The sequence below is a fragment of the Scophthalmus maximus genome, chromosome 9, assembly GCF_022379125.1.
Source record: "Scophthalmus maximus strain ysfricsl-2021 chromosome 9, ASM2237912v1, whole genome shotgun sequence".
Classification (NCBI taxonomy): Eukaryota; Metazoa; Chordata; class Actinopteri; order Pleuronectiformes; family Scophthalmidae; genus Scophthalmus; species Scophthalmus maximus.
Window position 1 is genome coordinate 14,956,374 of NC_061523.1, and position 21,488 is coordinate 14,977,861.

Here is a 21,488-nt window from a genome sequence, read left to right on the forward strand (position 1 = left end):
CTCATAGAGTACAGTATGGTAGGTTTGATGTCGCCTTCAGCAAAAACTTCACTGTTGAGGAGGTGGGTGTTGCTGTGACAGAAGCAAATTCTTTTGGGGTTTATCATTGCCATTGTTGAGCTAGATAAATAGCAACAAAGTGCAAGCTGATTCTGCTAATTAAAGTTAGTAAAGACTGTATGTGCCAAAATTCAATATAAATAGTGCATTCTACATGTAAAGGAATGAGCTTCCTCCGTAGGGCGGCTGCGCGGCTGCGGAGTCCGGACATCGTAAGGGGTCAGTTGAGGTGGTTCGTTCCTTTGGTGGTTTACCGGGCAAGTCCGACTTGGAGGAGACCTTTGGGTGTGTATTGATGGGAGTGTGGGCCTCAAAGCCTTAACTCTGTCCATTTCAGCCCACACTTTTAAACTGCGGGGCAGTGCTTGCATATCTGCCTGTCCGTGTGTGATGGATTTGCTGGTGGTTAAGTATGATGCTCACTCTGTCTCTGCTCTCTGACACTACTATCCAGCTTGAAAGAATGCTGTTGCTGCAACCCATAATTACATCTCTAATTGCAGAATTATTAGGACTCCCTGTGTTGCGCGTTAAGTCATTTGTCACCAAAGGCTCTAATGTGGCATACAACAACTCTCTAATTATACCAAATTTAAAGTCTACATGATGGGTTCATTTTACAAGTGTGGTCCAATAAACCATATTCCATCAACTCACATTTGTATTATTATTATTATTAGCTACAATCTAAATGGGTCATGACATTGTCCACCCGGGATGCCAGAAGCATACTTGAATAATAAGCCTTGTAAACGTGGTGTGATCTCAGCTTAAAAACTGCCTCATTCAACTTTTGAAATACAGCAAGGTCACCTAATTTCACTCTCCAGAGACCAGTAAAAGACTAATGCATGCGGTTATCACCAGCAGGCATTAGATTATTGTAATGTTCTCCCCTCCAGTCTCAAAAAAAAAAGACTCTAGTTCAACTACAAATGCTGTTGTGAGTTTTTGCAGAACATAAAAAGAAAAAATGTCCTCATTGTCCTATGTTCAGAATATTCTTTATGGGCACATCCCAGACAGAGCACTGCAGTCTTTAAAACAAAACTGACCAGTTACAAACTGTCATTGCTGATTTATGAGGCAATGGAGACCAGAATCTAAAAGGCAGAGGAAGGTATTAGCTCTGTCGCACCATACAATTTTACAAAGGCCTAATCGTCTCCTGTCCCTAAAAGTCTATAAGCTACTCCTCAGTAACAAGAGATGCAGCATTTATCACAGTAATACAAATGCATTTATGGAATTAATTGTGTTGATTTACTTTCTTGTTAGAAACCCTGCACAATGTTCATTCCTGAAAAAAATTATTACATTAACTGTAACATGGTGTGTTCCGTCAGGGACAGCAAAGCAGTGCTTGACCTTATCAAGCTGAAAAGAGAATAATCAGAAGTGGAAGCAATGTTCTCCTAACACCTGATGTCAGAACAGCAATTCCTCCCTTAAAGGGTCTGATGATTCCTGTTTACATCCATTTAATAATTTATTACCCACCTGTCTCTCGACAAGCAAATGCTGCTCATCATTTCTGTCATTTCAGTGGTTGTCCTCGTGTCCTCTTAACAAAGTACGGGGCTTGTCAACAGAGGGGAGAGCAGCATTTATTTTCTGCAGGTGCAATCATAGAAGGTAGGATCTCTGATGGGTGAGTAGCTTTAACTACCAACATACAAGTGTGGTGGTCAAGCTGACCTTGACTCAGCTTCCACCGATCTGAGATCAGTTATGGCACACATTATTAAAGACAAATTACTTAAAATCGTGTTTCTTCCTGAAGACATACCAGTGGCAAGTAAACAAGCAAACTATTTAGGGAACCCTAAGCCATTTTTTCATAATTTCGGTCTTTTTTTTTCAGGACAACCTAGGCTATCAGAATATGTATGCTACAGTGATGTCACAAGAATGTATAAATAGTTGTATGACCATAAAGACAAAAAAAAACGGAAATTTAATCTCACAGAAATCTGTTACAATGAAACACCACACAACGATGATGAAGATGTTTCCCTTTTGAAAGCTGTTCTTCCGAGCCTTAAGACAACAAAAATTTAAGACAATCCAAAACATTCGTACTAATGCAAATGAAAAGTTATGTACATTTTCCTACAAATAAGTCCTTTGATTTCTCAACCCAAAAAGTCACTTGTGCCATTCTGCAAAACAGTTCCTGTCTGCAGTGACACAGAAGAGTGTCAGTAGTAGTAGTAGTAGTAGTAGTAGTAGGAGTTAACAGGAGGAGTGAGAGGTCCTGTTTTCAGTGTAGAATCTTTGTTTTTTTCGACCAGTCGACAACACAGCGTCTGATTGGTACAAATCTCTAGCAAAGCCTCTGATTGGTCAAGTGGATTCAAAAGGAACGGTAGAAGTCCGCTAACAACAACAGTATCCTGTTACGTCCTGAAAAACGGGATGAAAATGATCATAAAAGTCATTCAATGTTGGATTTATCATCATGGACATGTTGTGCAAAGACTCGGAAAAGACACTGAAGTTCCAGGCCGCGCTACAAATCTTCTGAAAGGGCCACAATGGCACAGAAGCCCTGCCTGGAGCGGTGCACGTGTTAGCATCTCATCAAAACAAACGTAAGTTGCTGCTGGCATAAACTGATCAAATGTTATGAGCCCTCTTATAAGATGACGCATTTTCTGTCGCATAACATCTGTGTCCGTTACACCCACAAAAAAGTACATGTTGAATAAACTTTTCCTGAAGATTGTTTCTGGCATGTTAGGCAGTTTGTATCACGCTGTTGTACGTCCACGTGTTGAGTTTGGTTTTAATGAGTTATTTGATGCTATACAAACAGGAGGAGATGTCAAGATTGACAGCCGAGATTTAATAGCGATTGTTCGTGCATCTGTGTGGTGGTACAGTGGGAGGAAATGGAGACGTGTGGTCCATCTGATACAATCATGTGGGGTGGGCGAGAGAGAGAGAGAGAGGGGGGGGGGGGGGGGGGGTGATGGTTAGAAATTAGCAGTATAGTTGTGAACTAGCAATGTTCTCTGTATGTGCAGTTGAGCCAGCATGTCAGCAGAATAAATGCTACAACTCCTCAATACCCAAGCTGATTCCCTGCACTGCGGTCAGATGCCCCGGTCTGCAACACTGTTCTCATATGCCGTGGTTATAGCAGCTCCATCGCCGCCGATGTATAACTGCCGAACACATGGTTCACCGCCTCATCTTTTGCGAGGATGTGCAAATGTACCCTGCAGCCCTTTGTTGTCTCACTAGATCTTTATTCTGTCTGGTTTTTTTATATATATATATATACTTCATTTCGATAGGAAGAAGGGACATTTTATAAAAAAAAATATTGTTGTTGCTACTGCTGCTGCTGCAGACAGAGTCAGAGGTGGCACAGAATTATGTTCTTCCCAATGGTTCATTCAATGCAGGGGATTGGATGGCTCCATAAATACTCGAATCATTAAATGCATGCAGATTGCTGCCCTCGTCCCCAGCGGAGTCGGTTTTCCCGCTTCCAGAGCATTAAGCGTAAATAGCATTTTCTCCGAACTTATCGATAACGTAATGAATTGTGCAAACAACTATTGGCAAGGCCGTACACAACCACTGTCAGCTGCTGTTCGTGTTTTTCATTACTTTCCCAGCTTTTAGACACGTGAGTTTTTTATGCTAAAAAGTTATTGTAGTACTGTATCTGTGCAGTGAGTCGTGATGTTCTTCTTCCCGCCGTTAAAATGTGTCACTTCTCTTCACAGTAATGCTACTCCCTCCACATAATGCCGCCGACTTTGTCATCAGCTTTAGACGGCCTGTCAGCGAGGTGTCATTGCAGTTCAGGTCTGTCAGAGCTACAAAGGCACAGCTGGTTAATGAGCCCTTGACCTGCTCCACGAACACACGCCTGAGCAGAGTGTGGTGATTTCCAGCTTCATTTCTTGCCATCTGCTTTGGAGAAAGACAGACACTTAATTTAAATCAGGCGGAATTAGAGGCTGATCTGCTTTCAAATTGACGGTGCGTGTGCCTGCTTGGATGTGGGGGGTTGCACTTGTTTTAGAATACGGTTGTTTTCCTCCCGTGGCATCATTTTTCCCCATTTAACCTCTGCTTTGGAAAATTCTTTCGAGTGAGGCTTCCTTTTTCTTTTTCTGCCGAATGCAAGAAGCATGAAAAAGCAGCATCACATAATCCACATAGTAAATCAAAGATGAGGAAAAACGAGTGCAGATCAAAGTGAAGTCATAAAAAATGAGTTTCCTTTGGACCTGTTGAGGCAGACAGCGGCAGCCCTTACCTTTCCTAAGTGAGGATGAATTGGACCACAGTGGAGGGAGGTGCAAAGGTTTAAACTCCCTGCCTGCGGGCTGATGGAGAAGAGCTATGAACCCTGGGAAATGAGGATCTAAACAGGCAGTAGATAACCAAGCCCACTGGCTCTGTTTCTATCAGACAACGTCTCACTCCCGCAGACACACTCCCACCACACACGGTCAATATCTAGATTAATCTGTGAGGGGGGAATCAATCGACCGGGCCGGTAGGTTCTCAGAGAGCCCTGGAGGCCAGATGGACCTGCTGGTAGAAGGCGATAGGTTTAGGTGCTTCAGAGAGATCTCTATATTTTCCCTATGGAGATGACAGTGTTGATTCATAGAGATATTGTTAACGTCCCAGAAAAAATGATGATTCATTTTGGGAGACTAGTTTAGTATTTCAATGAGCAGGATAGGTGTTAGCGGGTTCACATTCTCTATTTGCCTGACCGTTATGCTCTTGCAAAAATGCATTAGCATACCCAGCGAACTACCTACATTACAAAGAGGTACAGGCAAGTCTTGCCACTGCAGAAATTCGTAGTATAGCAAAAATTAGTTGACATCTTTGCCTATGTCTAAACCACGTCTAGATGGGGTTAAAAAGTGAAATGTGAAAAGGCATGATTTTCTGGTCGTTGAAAATATATCTCTATAAACACAGGTCAACTTTCAATGACTTTTGGGGGTTAAATTTGGACCAAATCAGACGAACTAAAACAACCCAATCTTTGGAGAAATAAAAGAAACACCATTTAGGCCTAAATTAAGACGATGAGAGACTAACCAGATTTAGCCCCATAAAACATCATCCTAATGACGTCTGGTGTTACTGTCTTCACTGTACCTAGATAACCTGTACTAAGAAGCTGTTTATCAACAGGCTCTGTTAACCCTGGGTGTTCCTGTCCAGCTACGAGTGTGTGAGAGAGGATAGGAAAATAAATGCTGATATATAGCAACAGACAAAAGGGATATTTCAGTTGTGAAATGAACATGAACACATTACTGGAATAGAAAGGAAAGTGATTATTTTCGCCTTTATGTCTGACTATGACCAAAGTACTATGAACGGTAGCTCAAGTAATGTCCGACTGTTCTCGAGATTGTGTTTTAGTAGCTAAACACAAGAGTAGACAAATAGAGACAAATGATTTTAATGGTAGACTGTAAACTGAACAAAGTGGTGTGAGATTGTACATTTACCCTTTTTCTTCTTCTAAGTATCAAAAACAACCAATAACACACATTTAGAGATTACCTACACCGCACTATTTTTCAGACTACGAAGGGGATCAAATGATTCCACGTACACAATTCCAGTTCCGCGTCATTTTGACGCCTCTCTTCCATAAAAAAGTGTATCTATAACACTTATCAGTGACCCACACTCCCAGTCAGTGGGCTGCATCACTTTTGACCAAGCTGTCCTTAAGATGGAGTGCTTCTATTTGGATGAAACAACCGAGAAGGGGTTTTGGTTAAGCCATCGAGGAGTGTGCCTCAGAGGAGCTCTTCATCATCCCCTACAGCCAATTTCACAGGTTAATGGGTTAAGAAAATACACCCCGGACTTTCTTACGGAGAAGTTGGAGGTTGCAATTTACAGTGCTTTTGAAATATGATAGTCGGGGATATTAAAAAAACAATGAAGTCAGTATTTGTACACATAATATGTTCCCATGCATCATTGTAAATAGACAGTGACAGAATATGATTAGCCCTTGTTACAAAGCTTATAGAGTGCACCAAATGAAAATATTAGAAGTTGTGAACACTCAAATATTCACAGCTGGTCACAAACTGAGATGAAAATGCCACACTTCTGCAAGTGCTCATCTTTCTACGTTCAAATGTAATGGACGGTGAGCAATTTCACCATTATGGAACAACTTTGGCTTTGACCCATCTGGAGGCAAAATGTTCACACACAAAAAGAGGGGGAAAAAGATGCGTCTGATAAATGAGTCTGGCAAACACAGACACCATGCAACTGTAGCCCAGAGCATTACTGTTTACTTTGCTCCGAAAGCTTCAAATATGGATTTATTGAAATAATCGGCGGAGGTCCGCAAGCAGGTAGAAGAAACCGGATGAAATTGTTTCTTTTATCTGGTTCAGAATAGATTATTTTCTTCCATTTTAGTCTTTTATTTAATGCAGTCGAACAAATATCATAACCTGCAAACATTGAGTATTTACTGATGTCATTTGCATGATTTGTGGTATAATTTCTATGTATGCCCTCCATAAACCATGTATTCGCTTGTGTGTTAATGTGTGTACATGATATGTTGTGTGTCCGTGCCTCGGGCCTTTACTCCCCCTTCCTTCTGACCAGCACGTGTCATCGTGCAAGGGCCTGTTTTTAACCGCTGCTGTCGGACCGAGGAATCTGCCACAGGCCAGAGGATGCGTGCAGCATCACCAATGAGCCAACGCTGATGATTAATTCAGTTCAGGACATATTATTGTTTAATATAGAATAGTGTGACGCAAAAAGAGGTTACAAAGCAGACGATGCTTACAAACAGTCAGTGGCAGTGTAGAACGAGTGAAGACCAAGGAAAAGCCGAGCGAGAGAGATTAATAAAGGCTCGCTGTTGATTCAAAATGTTTTCCGGGGCTGAAAGGTAGAAAAAATAGGATCATGTAAGCTTTGGATCCGTCTCTGTATTTTCACTCCTACTTTGTCCTCTATTGTTTTATTGTTCTTCATTGTGTGAAGATTGCAAGATTACAATCGTTAGACAGTCGAGTTTTGTTGTAGTTGCACGAGCGGTAGGCACTAATAATAATTCCTCCTGTGTTATATTTAGAGATAGGAGAACAGGGTGGGGAGGCCTGGATTTCATTTCACAGTCATGCACAATAACAAATTATCTTCATTGACTCATGCCTGACCTCTGTCTGTGTCCATCTCGCACTGCTGTCATTCTCAAAACGAAGGTCGCCTGTTACCAGGAATGGCTCTACACTTGCAGCCCCTGCAGCAGATTAAAAGTCAGAGGTCATGTGCTTGAGGCGGTTTATCCTACATTTTTCATTTAATGCATTTTGTTCTGATCTTCACCTATGTCCGCCTCGGCCCATTCTCTTCCATATTAAGCTGAGTTATGTTCACCCCGTGGTAGAGCTTCAAAGGTCACGTTGCTCGCTCCACTTTTCTCTCACATTATTATGCTCTCGGGTTGTTAAAATGCAATCAGGTTTTGAAACCCTCCATGTTGGCAGACAGCATGACTCACTGGGGGTTATAAACACAGTCCACCTTACGGCGCTGGTGCACTAAAGAGGCCATCCCCGGAGACGAGCATTGTTCAGTTTGAAAAGTTCCTGTGTGTCAAGTCTTTAGTGCACAGAATCGATGTTTTCTTCCCTGCCACAAATTCATTTCCAGATACATAAACGACACTAAATTCACAAGACACTGAACACCAGGCGGAAGTGTTGTGCTGCCTTCTCTGCCTTCTTGAGTCTCTGTTTTATCACTTGATCGCGGTTTGGGCTGTTCTGATTAATGCACTTCCACTCCCACACCCGGGGGGTTCCTGTCCATATCAACGCGGGGAGGAGGAAAAGTTAAGCCACCGGACATTTTGAAAGATTTTTAGTGGTGGATTTTAAATGACGGCACTCCTTCAACATGACCGCTGTTGTTGAACTCCACTTTCCCCTTCATCATCTTTGTCTGTTTGGTAATTGAATCAATGACCGACAGCGGCAGTGGAAGCACAGACGGGTTTTGTTGTCAGGACCTTTTTCCCACATCGCTGTTACAACAATCACAGAAAAAAACAACCTCTTTCAATGTTGCTGAGCTACATATTAAAGTTTGTGTAACGTCCTTATCGTTAAAGACTTTAGATGCAGTGCTGTGTGATGTTTGTGGAAACGCAATGATAAGTGCTTTTTACGGCGCTGTCCAATTACGGTTTATCGTAGCCGGGGCCAAACTGATTCAGACAAACCTCGCAGCGATCTGCTGAACTGTGCGCAGAGCTTTTATGTGCCCCAAGCTGGGCTTTAGATAGAAAGGACATCTTGAGAGCCGGAGAGGGAATTTATCACCTGGGCAGCGGCGATGAAGGTTTGTGAAACAACCTCTAGATAGACTACAGAATGCCTTTCTATCCATGATTTCACTGTAGACTTTCGATTTCTTTATGTCCCGCAATGGCTCTGTGGGTTGTGTTGCCCTGAAAAAATACACAAACAGTATACTGTGCGTGCTTCAGGAAAGATGAACCCATCACACATAAAGACAAACGTGGATCCCCACAGGAGCACCTACAGTGTATGCACACAGAGCACTGTGCAGCTGTTCTCCTAAACTTTCTAAGATCACCCAGCGCTCCAGCTCAAATCCTGCCTAAGCCTCCTTATAGTAGGAGTTTGATCCGAGTGGAGCGTTTTCCCCCTGATTTGTTTTGACATGATGTTGTTTTTCATCCTTTTTCTCTCTTCCTCATTAACCATCTTTTCTTCCTGTCTGTATCTCTCTGGCATTTCTTATGGTCTTATTTGTCTCTCTCAGCCTTTTTTTCTCCCTCTGATTTACAGAAAACAGCCATCTCCAACCTTGGGGGGCCTTCGATGGGATTAGAGGCTTGAAATGTCAGGGTCAGAAGGATGCTGAATGATAGGGATGTCCCACGTGGAGGGGTGGTGGGCAGAAAACCACCCCAAGGGTACTGATCCCTGAACTGATGGAGAAATAAAAAAGAATTATCTGGGTTTTTCTGATTTATGCTTCAGTGCAGGCTCCGAGTTAAGCCTTTACTCCGCTTCGCTGTCTGGTTAACGGCGCTGTTATCCGCAGCCTGAGTCGGCAGGTGTCAGTTTAAACATGAGGAAAAGCTCAGCCTCGTCCTGTTAGAGCGGAGAAGCGGGAGAGGCTGCTGGAAATCAGCAACAGCTTTTAAATGTCAGACCTCCGTGCCCCGGCTTTGCCTTTTAATCCAGAATGAATCATAAAAAGGTTACAGAGAAATATCACTGAGTTCAGAACTGCTGAACCAGTGTGTTGGCCGAAACAAGATTACTTTGCGTTAGTAGAGTGCAATGAAGCACATCGATTTTTTATTTTTTTTATTCTGTTCTTACAGCAGAACTGTAAATCTCCCTTTTCACTTCAATAGTAAGATTCGTGGAAATTCAGTTTGACCCTCAAGTGACTCTGTAGTCAGCGCTTAATGAGTCAGTTTAGTGCAGTGGCCTGGCCACGAAAAAGGTCTTCGGTTGGTGATCTGAAGATGTTTGTGGTCTCTGATTATCCTGCCCCCTTCGTGAGATTATGGCAGACTTCAGTCCCAAATTCAATTTTGGTCCAATGGGCCCTTTATGCACTGTTACAATACATCTACCGACTACACTGCTGTCTATTTCCATTAAAAGTACGACCAAAGCTATTAAATTGTATGTGCGTGTGTGTGGTTGTGTGTCCGGGAACGAGAGAGAGAGAGAATTTAATTCCTCTCTCCTTTTCTGGCCGAGTCTGCGACAGCTACAGTTCGCTGGGACAGAAGTCTCTCAACAGCTTTATATATCGCCATAAAAACCTACTTCATAAGCCTGATGGGAGAAAATGTGATTAAAAAAATTGCATTCTAATAAATCACGAAATCACTCTGAAAATTGATTTTCACATAAAATAAGAGATTGCTTGTGGTTCCCTGCTGGTCCAAAGGTGGCAAATTAATCAAATCCTCCACCCGCACCTTTTATGAGAACGACAACTTTCTGAGTTTGTGGTTGTACTCGGTCAAATTTATGTAGTACTTTTACATTGGTCAGTTCAATTTACAGCCATGAGTGAAATTCATCATTCCTGACATGAATGATGTCACATACGACATACTTCTATAGGTTCATCCTTCAAAAGGCTAAAAACTGGTAGTCACCAGTCATATTCTTATTAATAGCTCAATTAGAGCTAAACCACTACAATTTTATCATCCTCATGCAGAAAGATTCTTCCTGTGAGTAATTCTCTGGGCAAATAATCGTAAATGTAGCATTTTTGGGCTGATTTTTGTCTAATTCTAACTTTTTTTTCCATATGTCATGAGTTTGTTAAGCTTTAGTTAACTCTCATCATTCTCTCCCACAAAGATTGTTGTTGACTCTGATTGTTTGCAAGGGCATCTGAAATCGATAATGGTTAGCCCAGCGTCTCTTATTATTTATTACATTTCCACACCTTGACAGCAGCTCACCCGACCTGATGGGGAACACACACACACACACACACCTACACACACACACACACACACACACACACACACAAACACACACACGAAGGCACACGCACACAAACACACAACTAAGCACCTCAAGGTCTCCTTCATGTTTGAGCGACCGCAGAAATTATGTGCTGATGACATCTAAACAGATTGTGTAATTACTTTTGCCCTGGTGTCACTGGCCTGTAACACCGATCCCAAAGTCCTACGGCAGGTTATTACCAAGCCAGAATTTGAGTGTTTGGGCGCGTTTGGATGCAGCTGGCATTTATGAAGTGGTGCAATTTTATTTTCAAATTGTCATCCAGCTTTCAGGACATCAAAAAACAACATGTACAGAAGAAAGGTGGAGGGCTGCGTGTGTCCAGGTGTTAAGGTAACATTGGAGAGGGGATGATGCAAGACTGCCAGTGCCACGTTTTATTTGAAAGCAAAGGTCACCCTTATCTTCTCTGGGAACTTCTGCTCCCTAAAGCTTCTTCATGCAAAGCATCCTTCCCTGTTAACCAATATAAAATGAATAGCTTTGACAAAGTGGTGAATACAGCTTATACAGTGAATGGACCATTAGCAAGGTGTTGGACAGTATGGGGGCTCGTGCTTTAAATTCATTCTGACTTGCTTAAAGAACACATTCTTTTCTTATTTGCTGATGTGCTTGATTATTGTTCCTTCAGGCGCTCTGTGCCTTTATGCACCTCAGGACAAGAGTACCATATCTGGTTGTCATCTGATAATGAGAAGAAGAGAGACAGGAAAAAAGCCAGAGGACTGACAAGGAGTTGTGGAAAACAGTTCACACTTGAAAAAAAAGGCCAGGCTCGTTTTAAACTAAAAATTACAGAATCACAGATTAATTAACTGACTTCAGTTGAGCTGAGTTAGAGCAGTGACACCACGAACGGTTAACAACAACGGTATCCTCATTATCATATTTATTGTGTGTTAATTTATATGAGCGCTTCATAATTCCTTAGTCTGTTTTCGCCTAAATTTCATCAAATTTCAAACGTGCTCCCTTGATGTGCATGTAGACCTCATACTGGCCCCCACAGTAATGAGGTTAACTAGCTTGCAGAAAATGAATCTGGCTCCTAGTCAATAACGTGAAGAATGTTTTCAACATAAGGAATTTCATTTAAATGTGAAACTCCCTTGTCGGAGCAAAGACGAACCTCATTTTGGACGAGCAAATAAAAAAAAAACATGGTCCACTGGTCTCTGAAGACAAAGCAGGTGGTATTGGCAGCAGGACAGCACTCGAGGACAGGAAGGGGAGAGGAACAGATTTCTGTCAGACAGGCTACACGGTTGGGAACAGATTTATCAGAAGCAGTAAATAACCACTGGAATTAGTGGACAGATGTAATAAAGCAGCACATACCCTCCTCTCCAGGCAGTTTGCATGAAGCAGCGATACAGAGGAGCACACTGCCACCCACTGTACTGGAAGGTGCACAATATGTAGGGATGGCGTTTAATGCAGGTATTGAAAAGTTGAAGTATCAATAACACTATAAGACTGCTCTCATTATAGCAAAAAAAAAAACTTGATTACTACCTTTTTATCCAACATGAAATTCAGGAGAAGTATTAAACTAATTTGATATTATTGTTGTTGTTGTTAAATTAAATACTGTACATCAAAATGGGGCCCTTTTGCACGATTGTGCATTGTTTTACAGCTGGTTCATTACTGATGGAACAATGACGGGAAAGTGGCAAGGGGAAATGGTGGTACTGTAAATCTGAAAAATAAACCTAGCTTCTGACAAGTTTACAGTTTTGGATTTGCTAGTTTTGGATAAGAAGAGTGAATGAGTATGTTTGATATTATGCAGTTGCTTAAACTGAGTTCCATGAGTAAGACTTACACTTAATGGGCCTTGCAGAGCAATACCATCGGATCAACATTGCCTATGCGGAAACCTAAATACTGTACCTAATATGAGACTCATGGGGTGTGAGGGAAATACACATTTTATGTTTTATTAATTATGAGAAACCAGGGAAACCAGTTTCCCTGCTTCGTATAAGTGCAGTTTTGAAATGCTACTACTTTAAAGGTACCAGGTCATATTTTAATATTCTGATGCTCTCCTAGAAATTCTGTATCTGTATCTTTTTTGGCAAACTTTCTTTTTTTTCAAGGAGTCCTTGAAAGTTGTTATTGAGGAATGAATAAGCACTACCCATATTCAATGTTTGCCTGCACTGTTCCTCATCACTTTCCCCAACAATGTTCCAGTCCCACACTGTCCCTCAGCAGGGGATTAGTCCGCTGAGGATTTGCCACAACAGGTGGACTTATTACATGCATCAAATCATGCTCACTAAACACGCCAGCCTCCCGAGGGATGTTACACAGTCCTGCCAGACTTTTCAGTTGGGAAATACACACATCCAGTCACTGTCACTCCTTCCTGACACCCCACTCTGATGAGACCTTTCAGGTGCCCTCACCATTGTCATGTCTCAAGATGCTAAAATGCACTGACAAAAATTGCACACAGATAGGAATATTGCACAGAGACAAACCACATCTTTCCGAAGGAGAGTGTGAAAGAGTGAACAATAAACAAAGAGAAATGTTTCATAAATGGATCAGAAATTGACCTAAAACTTGGTTCCTTCACTTTTACTTTCATGAACTTGGACAGTATGTTGAAGGGAACTGTCATGATTGTTGCTTTCTACTGAGAGGCCATTCTCCTTGAAGCATAAGAGATAACTGACAACTTGTTTGTGTCTGCATTTGTCCCTGACAGGTGAGATAAACTGGGGGCTTAAAGAAGAAGAAGGATGGATGTCACGGAGCGTTCACACCGAGATGAGTCAGTATCACACGTCACCTATAGCCCTGTGTGCAATTCACATAGAGAGTGGTGGAGAGAGGCAAGGAGTGGATGGGATGATGGATGAAGACAGAACAGCACACACACGCACAGACAGTTTGTGTGGATGCAGCATAGCATGCATCATACAGAGTAAAGTGTTATTTTAGGAGCAGCGCTGTGTTGTCTGGTATTCTATAATTCATAAACGCAGCCCCAGTAGTAAAATCAATAAATAAATAAATTTTATGGACAGCATGATCACTCTCTCTGCTGATGTTTCACTCCACCTTCTCTCGTGGGAATAAGCAAACCTGGAAGAACTGCGATTGTGGTCCTGATGAATCTTTCATGTGCAAAGATATTCCCCTCCGGTGACAACTCATCTGCACTTAAGTTCAAGTGAAGTGCAATTACGTTGTTTTCTCCCTGGGACCGAGCACATTTAACATGTATTTCATTTCCCATATCATATTTACACAAACACATTTTTTTTTCTCCAGCTACTTTACAACAGTAGCAGTACTCAGGCGGTGAAAGAGTCTCCCTGTCTTCTTCACTTTGGAGAACCTGTTTGTACACTTCTGTCCCAGGGGAAGTTGCTAATTTTGGAGCATGGCACACAATACAAAACAAAACAAACCGTCTCCACATGAAAGCCCTCATGAATATTTATAAGTGGACCATTATTATCATTACACCTCCCTTCATGCAGGAAATGTAAAGGCAGCACGCATGTGGCACTCCACATGAAAAGATGTCTTGAACCTCATTATTGATGTGGAATTTAATGTGTGAAGTATGACATTTTGTCTTTTTCTTTCTTGATAGCTTAAAAGCACAGCAGCACATTTCATCATCACTTTTGTCACTTTTAAAGAAGCAACAGACAGCTTTTCGTGCCCCCTAGTGGTTCCAGGTGGTATAATTATTTGGTCACTGTATAGTAAAGATGCTGCGGTAACAAGACGCCTGTAAAGAAGCAGGTACTTTTCCACAGAGCTCCTGAGTTGTTACTGTCCAAAGCAGAAAACAACCGTAAAAATCCAAATTCAAACAAATAACCTCGAGTTAAAAGTCCTGTAGTATTAATAAGTAGGCTCGGGCTGTTTGCACTGATCTAGTAGAACCTCTACTCTCCCCAATTTTTCTTCTCACCACGACCGGTCGAGACAGATGACTGCCCACAACTGAGTCTTGTTCTGCCAGAGATTTCTTCTTGTTAAAAAGAAGTTTTTCTCTCCACAGTTGTGGAGTGCTTGCTCATTGTGGGATTTGTTTGTTGGGTTTTCTCTGTAATATTGTAATATTGACCTTACTGTGTAAAGTACCTTGAGACAGTGTATGTTGTGATTTGGCGCTATACAAATAAAATTGAATTGAATTGAATTGAAATAGACAGTGATAATAATGCACATTACCACTTCAGAGACTAACTCAAGTCAACATGAACCAGACTCATGAATCAATTCGGAGTTCAGTCACTGCATATGTGCACAAATCACACTTTCCTGAATATATCCTTGTTTTATCTGTATTCACATTAACACACCAAACATGTGCTTTTGACATGTTTTTGACAACGTTTAGGGACTTTCTGAACCATTATCAGAACCTAAAAGTGCCAGAAAACCCCTGACATCTTTTTAATCATACCAAGTAGTTCAGTCTGGTCACATTGAACTTTGGATGTGCGTTGGAATTGTGCAAAAAGTCAAACACAGACAATAAATCACACACACACACACACACACACACACACACACACATTGATCAATACTGAAGCCACTTCATACAGTCTGCATCACCTACATGCATCCGGGCCAAACAATTAATCTCACCTCCAAAACTCACTCACATCACATACAGAGCTATCTATGCATTATCTATCTATGCATTATCTATCTATCTATCTATCTATCTATCTATCTGTCTGTCTGTCTGTCCATGTCAATAACTAAGTGTGTCCTTTTTTGACTCTTCTTCCCAGCAGGTGTTACAGATCACTGTTACAGAGCACCTCTGGGCACCTCTGGGCACCACTGGGCACATGCCCGTGAAACACTGCTGTACGTCACTGCTTCGTGAAACAACTGTTGCGCACCGAACTAGGAAGTGTCTCTCCGGTTCAACACCTGTCAGTCGCCCCGCCGCTGTCCACCCTAAAACAGCGCAGGGGCTGTTTCCGGCGGCGCTACGGGGCGATGATGCAATCGGCGCATGCCACGGGTTGTTGTTCTTTCCCCTACGAGTCAGCACAACCGGGGCGAGAGGGACAGAAAGAGAAAAGGGGGGAGACCGGGAAACACGCCACCACGCCACTCCGCAAATGAAACAAGCGGCCGGGGCAGAAGATGTGAGTGAACTTTACTCCTATTCTCTCATCGACGTGTGCCAGTGACTCGTCCACGGAAGTCTACTGACACAAAGTGCGCGCGCGCGCACGTTGCCAGGGGAACCCCGGGCCGTGAACGTGCCACTGATCGTCTGCAGACCTTTGTACCGACATGATTATTCACCCCCCTCCCCCCCCCCGCGGTCGCTGCCCACTGGTCAGTTTCCCACCTGGCGACCACCTCCTCCACGCGTTATTTAATGAGGTCACCCCCAGTAACCTGCTCATAATTCAGATTTATCACTTAGTGGATGGCTATTGTAGATTCAGTTTGACACTGAGTTCAAATCAACCAGACCATCACCATGGAAAAAGGTATGAGCAAGGGCACTCGTGAGAGTGTTCATAACAATAATAGTGATGATCATTATTTTGACGTTGGAAACCGGCTGATGCAACCGACGATGCCAACGTTGATGCTGCCACGTTGTGGGGGTTGTTTTTTGTGTGTGTGAACCGTTCAGTAATCCTGCTGTTTACTCTGGACTGCCGGAATGTGTCAGTGATTCGGTGTGAACCTTCACTCGCCCTCGTGTTTGTCATGTATCCAGGTAGAGGATTGACAAGATTTATAGAGAAGACATTTTTTTCCACTCGGCACATTCATCACCTTTTTACAGGAAGAAAAGACCGTAAAAGTGCCCAATTTCTAGTTTATAGCCACGCCTGCTCTGTGAGGGGTAAAGCTGTATGTGGCTGAGGGGAGGTTGAGGTTTTGTTAGAAGTTGATGTTGAAAAGTATTTGTTATTAAGATTTTAAGGGAGGCAGCTTTCCCCCTACTTTTGTAAAATTTTTTGGACAATTTAAATAGCCTCGTATTATATGCAGACATGATCTCTGAAGAGTTTTAGCTCTATTTTGATGGATGAACTCACATCTCTGTAAAATGTCACTTTTCAAAAGAATGAAAGTGCCATGGCTCGCCTGCTTCTGGTTTGGATTTTGTCACATTGCAAGTCAGATGTGTTGAATTTGAAGATAAACCTAATGAAAGCTTGTTGTTGTTTTTTCGAACTTCTGGACAAAGTAGATGATTCACAGACAATACTTGGACGCTGTTACCAAAATACAAACTAAATTGATCACTTGCTCTTGTGAAGAGAAAAAAAAAACAAGATTGCTTCTTTTCTTTTTTTACCAAACTCATCAAAAAAAAACACTTTTGTGCTCCACAGTTCGTTGCAATATGACGGAGTTTTGGAAGGAGCACTCCAAGGATGCCACAGTGGAGGAGATGATGCTGGACTCTCGTGCAAAGGAGCTGACTCAACAGGAGCTGCCCGAGATCCTCTCAGTGCTGCCCTGCCTGACCGGGAGCAGAGTACTGGAGCTGGGAGCTGGCATCGGGTGAGCACAGAGCCGCATTAGTCCGTGGGCAGTAGTGGATGTGTGTGAACGGGGTTGTCAGGGTTTACATTGAGTTCAGGAGCCTGTAACAAAAAACATGAGAGTGACTGATGAGATCCAGATTTATATGCAAGAAGTGAAAAAGGTTCTTTGGAAGAGCAAATGATGAGCACAGGTTTTTCTTTTTGTGTGATTGATTTTTGTTATAGCAACAGTTATGCATCTTAAGCAGAGTGAGAGAGAAAAGTGTAAAAGGGGTTTTGGAATTCGGGAAAAATCTTTATTACCATTCAAAAAGTCAGTTCAGAATCAGTTCTTTGATAATGATCAGATGTTGATATTGTGGGGAAACATAAAGAAAAGCTTCATTTGGTTCAGCATCTTCAGTTTTTTGACTGAAGAGCACTTTATGAATGTAGCTGCACAGGTATAATACCGTCGTGTCTTGACAGTCGTTTCACCGCCCACCTGCTGACTAAGGCTGCCCATGTGACAGCTGTGGACTTCATGGAAAGCTTTGTGGAGAGGAACAGACAGGACAATGGTCACCATGACAACGCTGCCTTCATCCAAGCTGACGTCACAAAGCTGGATTTCCCCAAAAACAGGTGCGTCTTGAGATATCTGTAGCTAACTAAAACCTCCTATCCTCATATTTGGCCACAATGACGCTGTACTGTAGCCGTAGGAGCGCTCGATATGTTGGTTGTTTGATCAAGTCCACCACTTTGGTCTTGCCTGAAATATTTATTAAACTCATCAATGGATTGCCATAACATTTTTCATGCAAGTCATGCATGGATCCCAGGAGATGAAGCCACCATGAGGTTGACATTTGGTTTTGGGTGAAATTCCTCAGCAAGTATTGGATGGATTTATGTCACATTAATATGGATTGTTGAAATATCGGAGACCAGGCATCAATCATGCCAATGGAGGTTGAATAACAGACATAAGTTGACTAGCACCCCCTTGTGGCCACCAGGTCTCAAAACGGATCAGACTAACTCAGCATTGAAATTACATCATCGGGTCTTTTTAGACCCGATGATGTAATTTAGTAGATTCAATAAAACACTAAAAATAACAGTTAATGTAAAAACATATATAATTGTATTAAAACTAATATGGCTAATAATTAATGTTCTCCTCAGCATTGACTTCATCTTCTCCAACTGGCTGCTGATGTACCTGAGTGACATGGAGCTGAAGTGCTTCATAGAGAAGACGTTGGGCTGGCTGCGGCCCGGTGGCTTTCTTTTTTTCAGAGAGTCCTGCAACCACCGGTCAGGTACCGAACTAATGTCAACATTTCTACATTTCTACATCATATAAAATATTCAAACATTCACAACAACTGAATCTCGAATAAAAAATCATATATAAAAATTAATTTAAAATTCAAACATCTTGCCTAAATTTAAACTTAGTGATGACAAAATTGAGTTTCACAGTCCAAATTCAGATTATAATTTTTTTACTCCATACATTGAACTTTCATTCTCAGATGATTATTCTAACTTTTCAGCAACTTCTTTTCTTAGCAAATACAACACAGAGAAGGATATTCTTAAACTCGTAACTTTCTACCAAGGTGACAGCAAGAGGGACTTCAACCCCACCTGTTACCGCACTGAGGCAGAATACAGCCACCTGGTATCATCGATGCAAGTGGAGGGGCCTGATGAGGGACTCGAGTTTGGTTTCGACATTGTAATGAAAAAGAAAGTTCAGACCTATGTGGAGGTAGAGTAATTTAAGTCTTACCAATTGTTTAAATGAGTCTTAAATTATAAAATTGAATGATAATAAAAGTTAACTAATTTCAATACCCCATCTTTATCCCCCTCTGTCTCATTTCTCCCCCTCTTTCCATTCTGTATGTCACGTTCCTCGTCCTCCTATTCCAGATGAAAAACAATCCCAATCAAATCTGCTGGCTGCTGGAAAAGGTTTCCCGCTCCTCAAACACCCCGAACGGATTCTGCACCTTCCAGCAGTTCCTCGACAACCAGCAGTATACCAGCCGCGGTATCCTGCGCTACGAGAAGATGTTCGGGGCTGGTTACGTCAGCACAGGGGGCCCCAGCACCACCAAGGTAGGGAATAAGTCAAGATGACACCAAAAGAAACTAGCTGGATGGAATCAATAGCTGCTCTTTGGAACATATACAAGATTTCAAAATCTCAGCAAGCAAATGAAGTGTGTAAATAATGGTAGCAACAGCATAACAAAAAAATTCACTCAGTCCTGACCAAGTCCACGACTTTGATCCTGGAAGGAATACTTCAATACTTGAATGCAGATTATTATTGTCCTCACAGGATGAACCCTACTGACTCTGGTGATCCTCAGTCTTTTCCCGTAGCTCCACCTTGGGTTGCCATATTTTTCAAGATGGTCAAGCTTAAAATTTGTCCAAAACTTTAGTTTATGATGAAGTATAACCGCAAAACTAACAAAGTTCTTAAAAGTCTAAAAGTGTGGCTGTACAGTAAACCCTTGAGTGTTGTTGTCAAACAAATGCTACAGACCTTCAACAGAAACAGAACTGTCCTTTTTCAATCGATACCTCTTTCTTATGCTTAATAAAACTTCCTGCATATCAGAAACCTTTGGTGAATTTATATGTGAGTCATTACCACAATCAAATACTGGAATCAGCACTATGGAATAAAACCTGCACCCGTCAAAATCTTCATCCACATCACCTTCCTTGCAGATACTGAGACAGAGAATAAGACAGAGGTATTATGGGTCGATTTTCCGGGGCTTTGATTAAACTTAAACGTTTGCAACTTGTTCTGATAGGAGTTTGTGGACCTGCTTAACCTGAAGCCTGGACAGAAGGTTCTGGATGTTGGCTGTGGCATCGGTGGAGGAGACTTCTACATGGCAAAGGTAAAGCCAGGGAATCTGGAATAGTCAGGGTGAGACCAATATGGATGATAGAGAGATGCTGTGATGCTTAGAATGACTGTAAGCAACACAGTGATGGTGGCGCCAATGTCACGTTTCAGACCTTTGGAGTGGAAGTGCTTGGGCTGGACCTGTCAGACAACATGGTGGACATCGCCATGGAGAGGGCGATCGCCGAGAAGCTGCCATCAGTACATCTTAATTTCCCTTATCCTATTGGTTTAAACTCCACAGATAATGGTTTGATCAGTGGTTTGTTTTAAAAAGAAAAAAAAAGAAGCAGTCATGGCATATGCTCTACATCAGGTCCTGTTCGAGGTGGCTGATGCCACGAAGAGAGCGTTCTCAGAAGGTTCCTTCGATGTGATCTACAGTCGAGACACAATCCTGCACATAGACGACAAACTGGCCCTCTTCAAACGCTTCCACGTGAGCATTTTCTCATGCCTTAGACAGTAACAATTACATTTTTCTTTTCAGCAATTTCCAAACTTGAACTTTGAGGAAATCTGGCGAACCTTACAAAACACAAATATAAATCAATTGAAAGAAACATTTTTGTCCTTTTTGCCGTTTATCCAGTGCAACTTTTTTGTTTTGTTTGTTTGTTTCCAGTCATGGTTAAAGCCAGGAGGCAAGTTGCTTATCAGTGACTACTGCTGTGGGGAGAAGCCCTGGACACCAGTGTTCGAGGCCTACGTCAAACAGAGAGGCTACGTCCTTTATACACCTTCGCAGTACGGCAAGGTAAAAAGTAGTGAAGAGTGCATAAATTGTACCTGTGCACATCACACAGACATGTCTGGAAACAATCTGTTGGGTAACTCCTAAAAAGTCTTCGTCTGTGCAGAAAGCTCCAGTGTAGCTGTAGATGTGTAGCTGTAGATGTGTAACTACCACTCACCTGCTGATGGCGCTTTCCCCTGCCTTCTCACCACCTCTCCTCCTGTAGTTCATTCAAGAGGCCGGTTTCTGCAATGTTCGTGCTGAAGACCGAACGGACCAGTTCATCCAGGTGATAAAGACAGAGCTGCAGAGAGCAGAGGCCATCAAGGACGAATTCATTGAGGTGAGCACGCACGCTCATACACGCAGAAATCGCACAAAACAACTTCATTTTTCACTTCAATTTAATGAGAACTTAATTTCTCTCCTAAATATTTTTGGATGGCTGCTCACCACACCTGCCTGTGTCCCGTGCAGGAATTCTCTGAAGAGGACTATTTTGCAATAGTGAATGGGTGGAGAGAAAAACTGGGACGTTCTAGCAGTGGAGACCAACGCTGGGGACTCTTTAATGCAACAAGGGATTGAGTGATGGAGCGCAGGGGATAATAAAACAAAATAAAAGGAAGGTTTCTTTCCTTATTGTCTCTGCTTTTGTCTTT

General features: G+C 42.2%; 1 protein-coding gene across 4 annotated transcripts; it reads left to right on the forward strand.

The window, feature by feature from the left end:
• The first annotated feature begins 2,431 nt into the window (after positions 1-2,431).
• On the forward strand, positions 2,432-21,464 carry pmt (phosphoethanolamine methyltransferase). Of its 4 annotated transcripts, XM_035650088.2 has the most exons (14): positions 2,432-2,654; positions 13,372-13,437; positions 15,431-15,793; positions 17,009-17,180; positions 17,633-17,788; positions 18,335-18,471; positions 18,775-18,926; positions 19,091-19,279; positions 19,993-20,082; positions 20,202-20,291; positions 20,407-20,529; positions 20,716-20,847; positions 21,053-21,169; positions 21,304-21,464. In XM_035650088.2, exons 3-14 carry the CDS (start codon positions 15,658-15,660, stop codon positions 21,412-21,414), a joined length of 1,605 nt encoding a protein of 534 aa, XP_035505981.1. In that variant the 5' UTR covers positions 2,432-2,654; positions 13,372-13,437; positions 15,431-15,657; the 3' UTR covers positions 21,415-21,464. The 4 variants fall into 4 exon arrangements, with proteins under 4 accessions (XP_035505981.1, XP_035505983.1, XP_035505982.1 ...); XM_035650090.2 differs by lacking the exon at positions 15,431-15,793; XM_035650089.2 differs by lacking the exons at positions 2,432-2,654; positions 13,372-13,437 and having other exon boundaries at positions 15,428-15,793.
• The last annotated feature ends 24 nt before the right edge of the window (positions 21,465-21,488 follow it).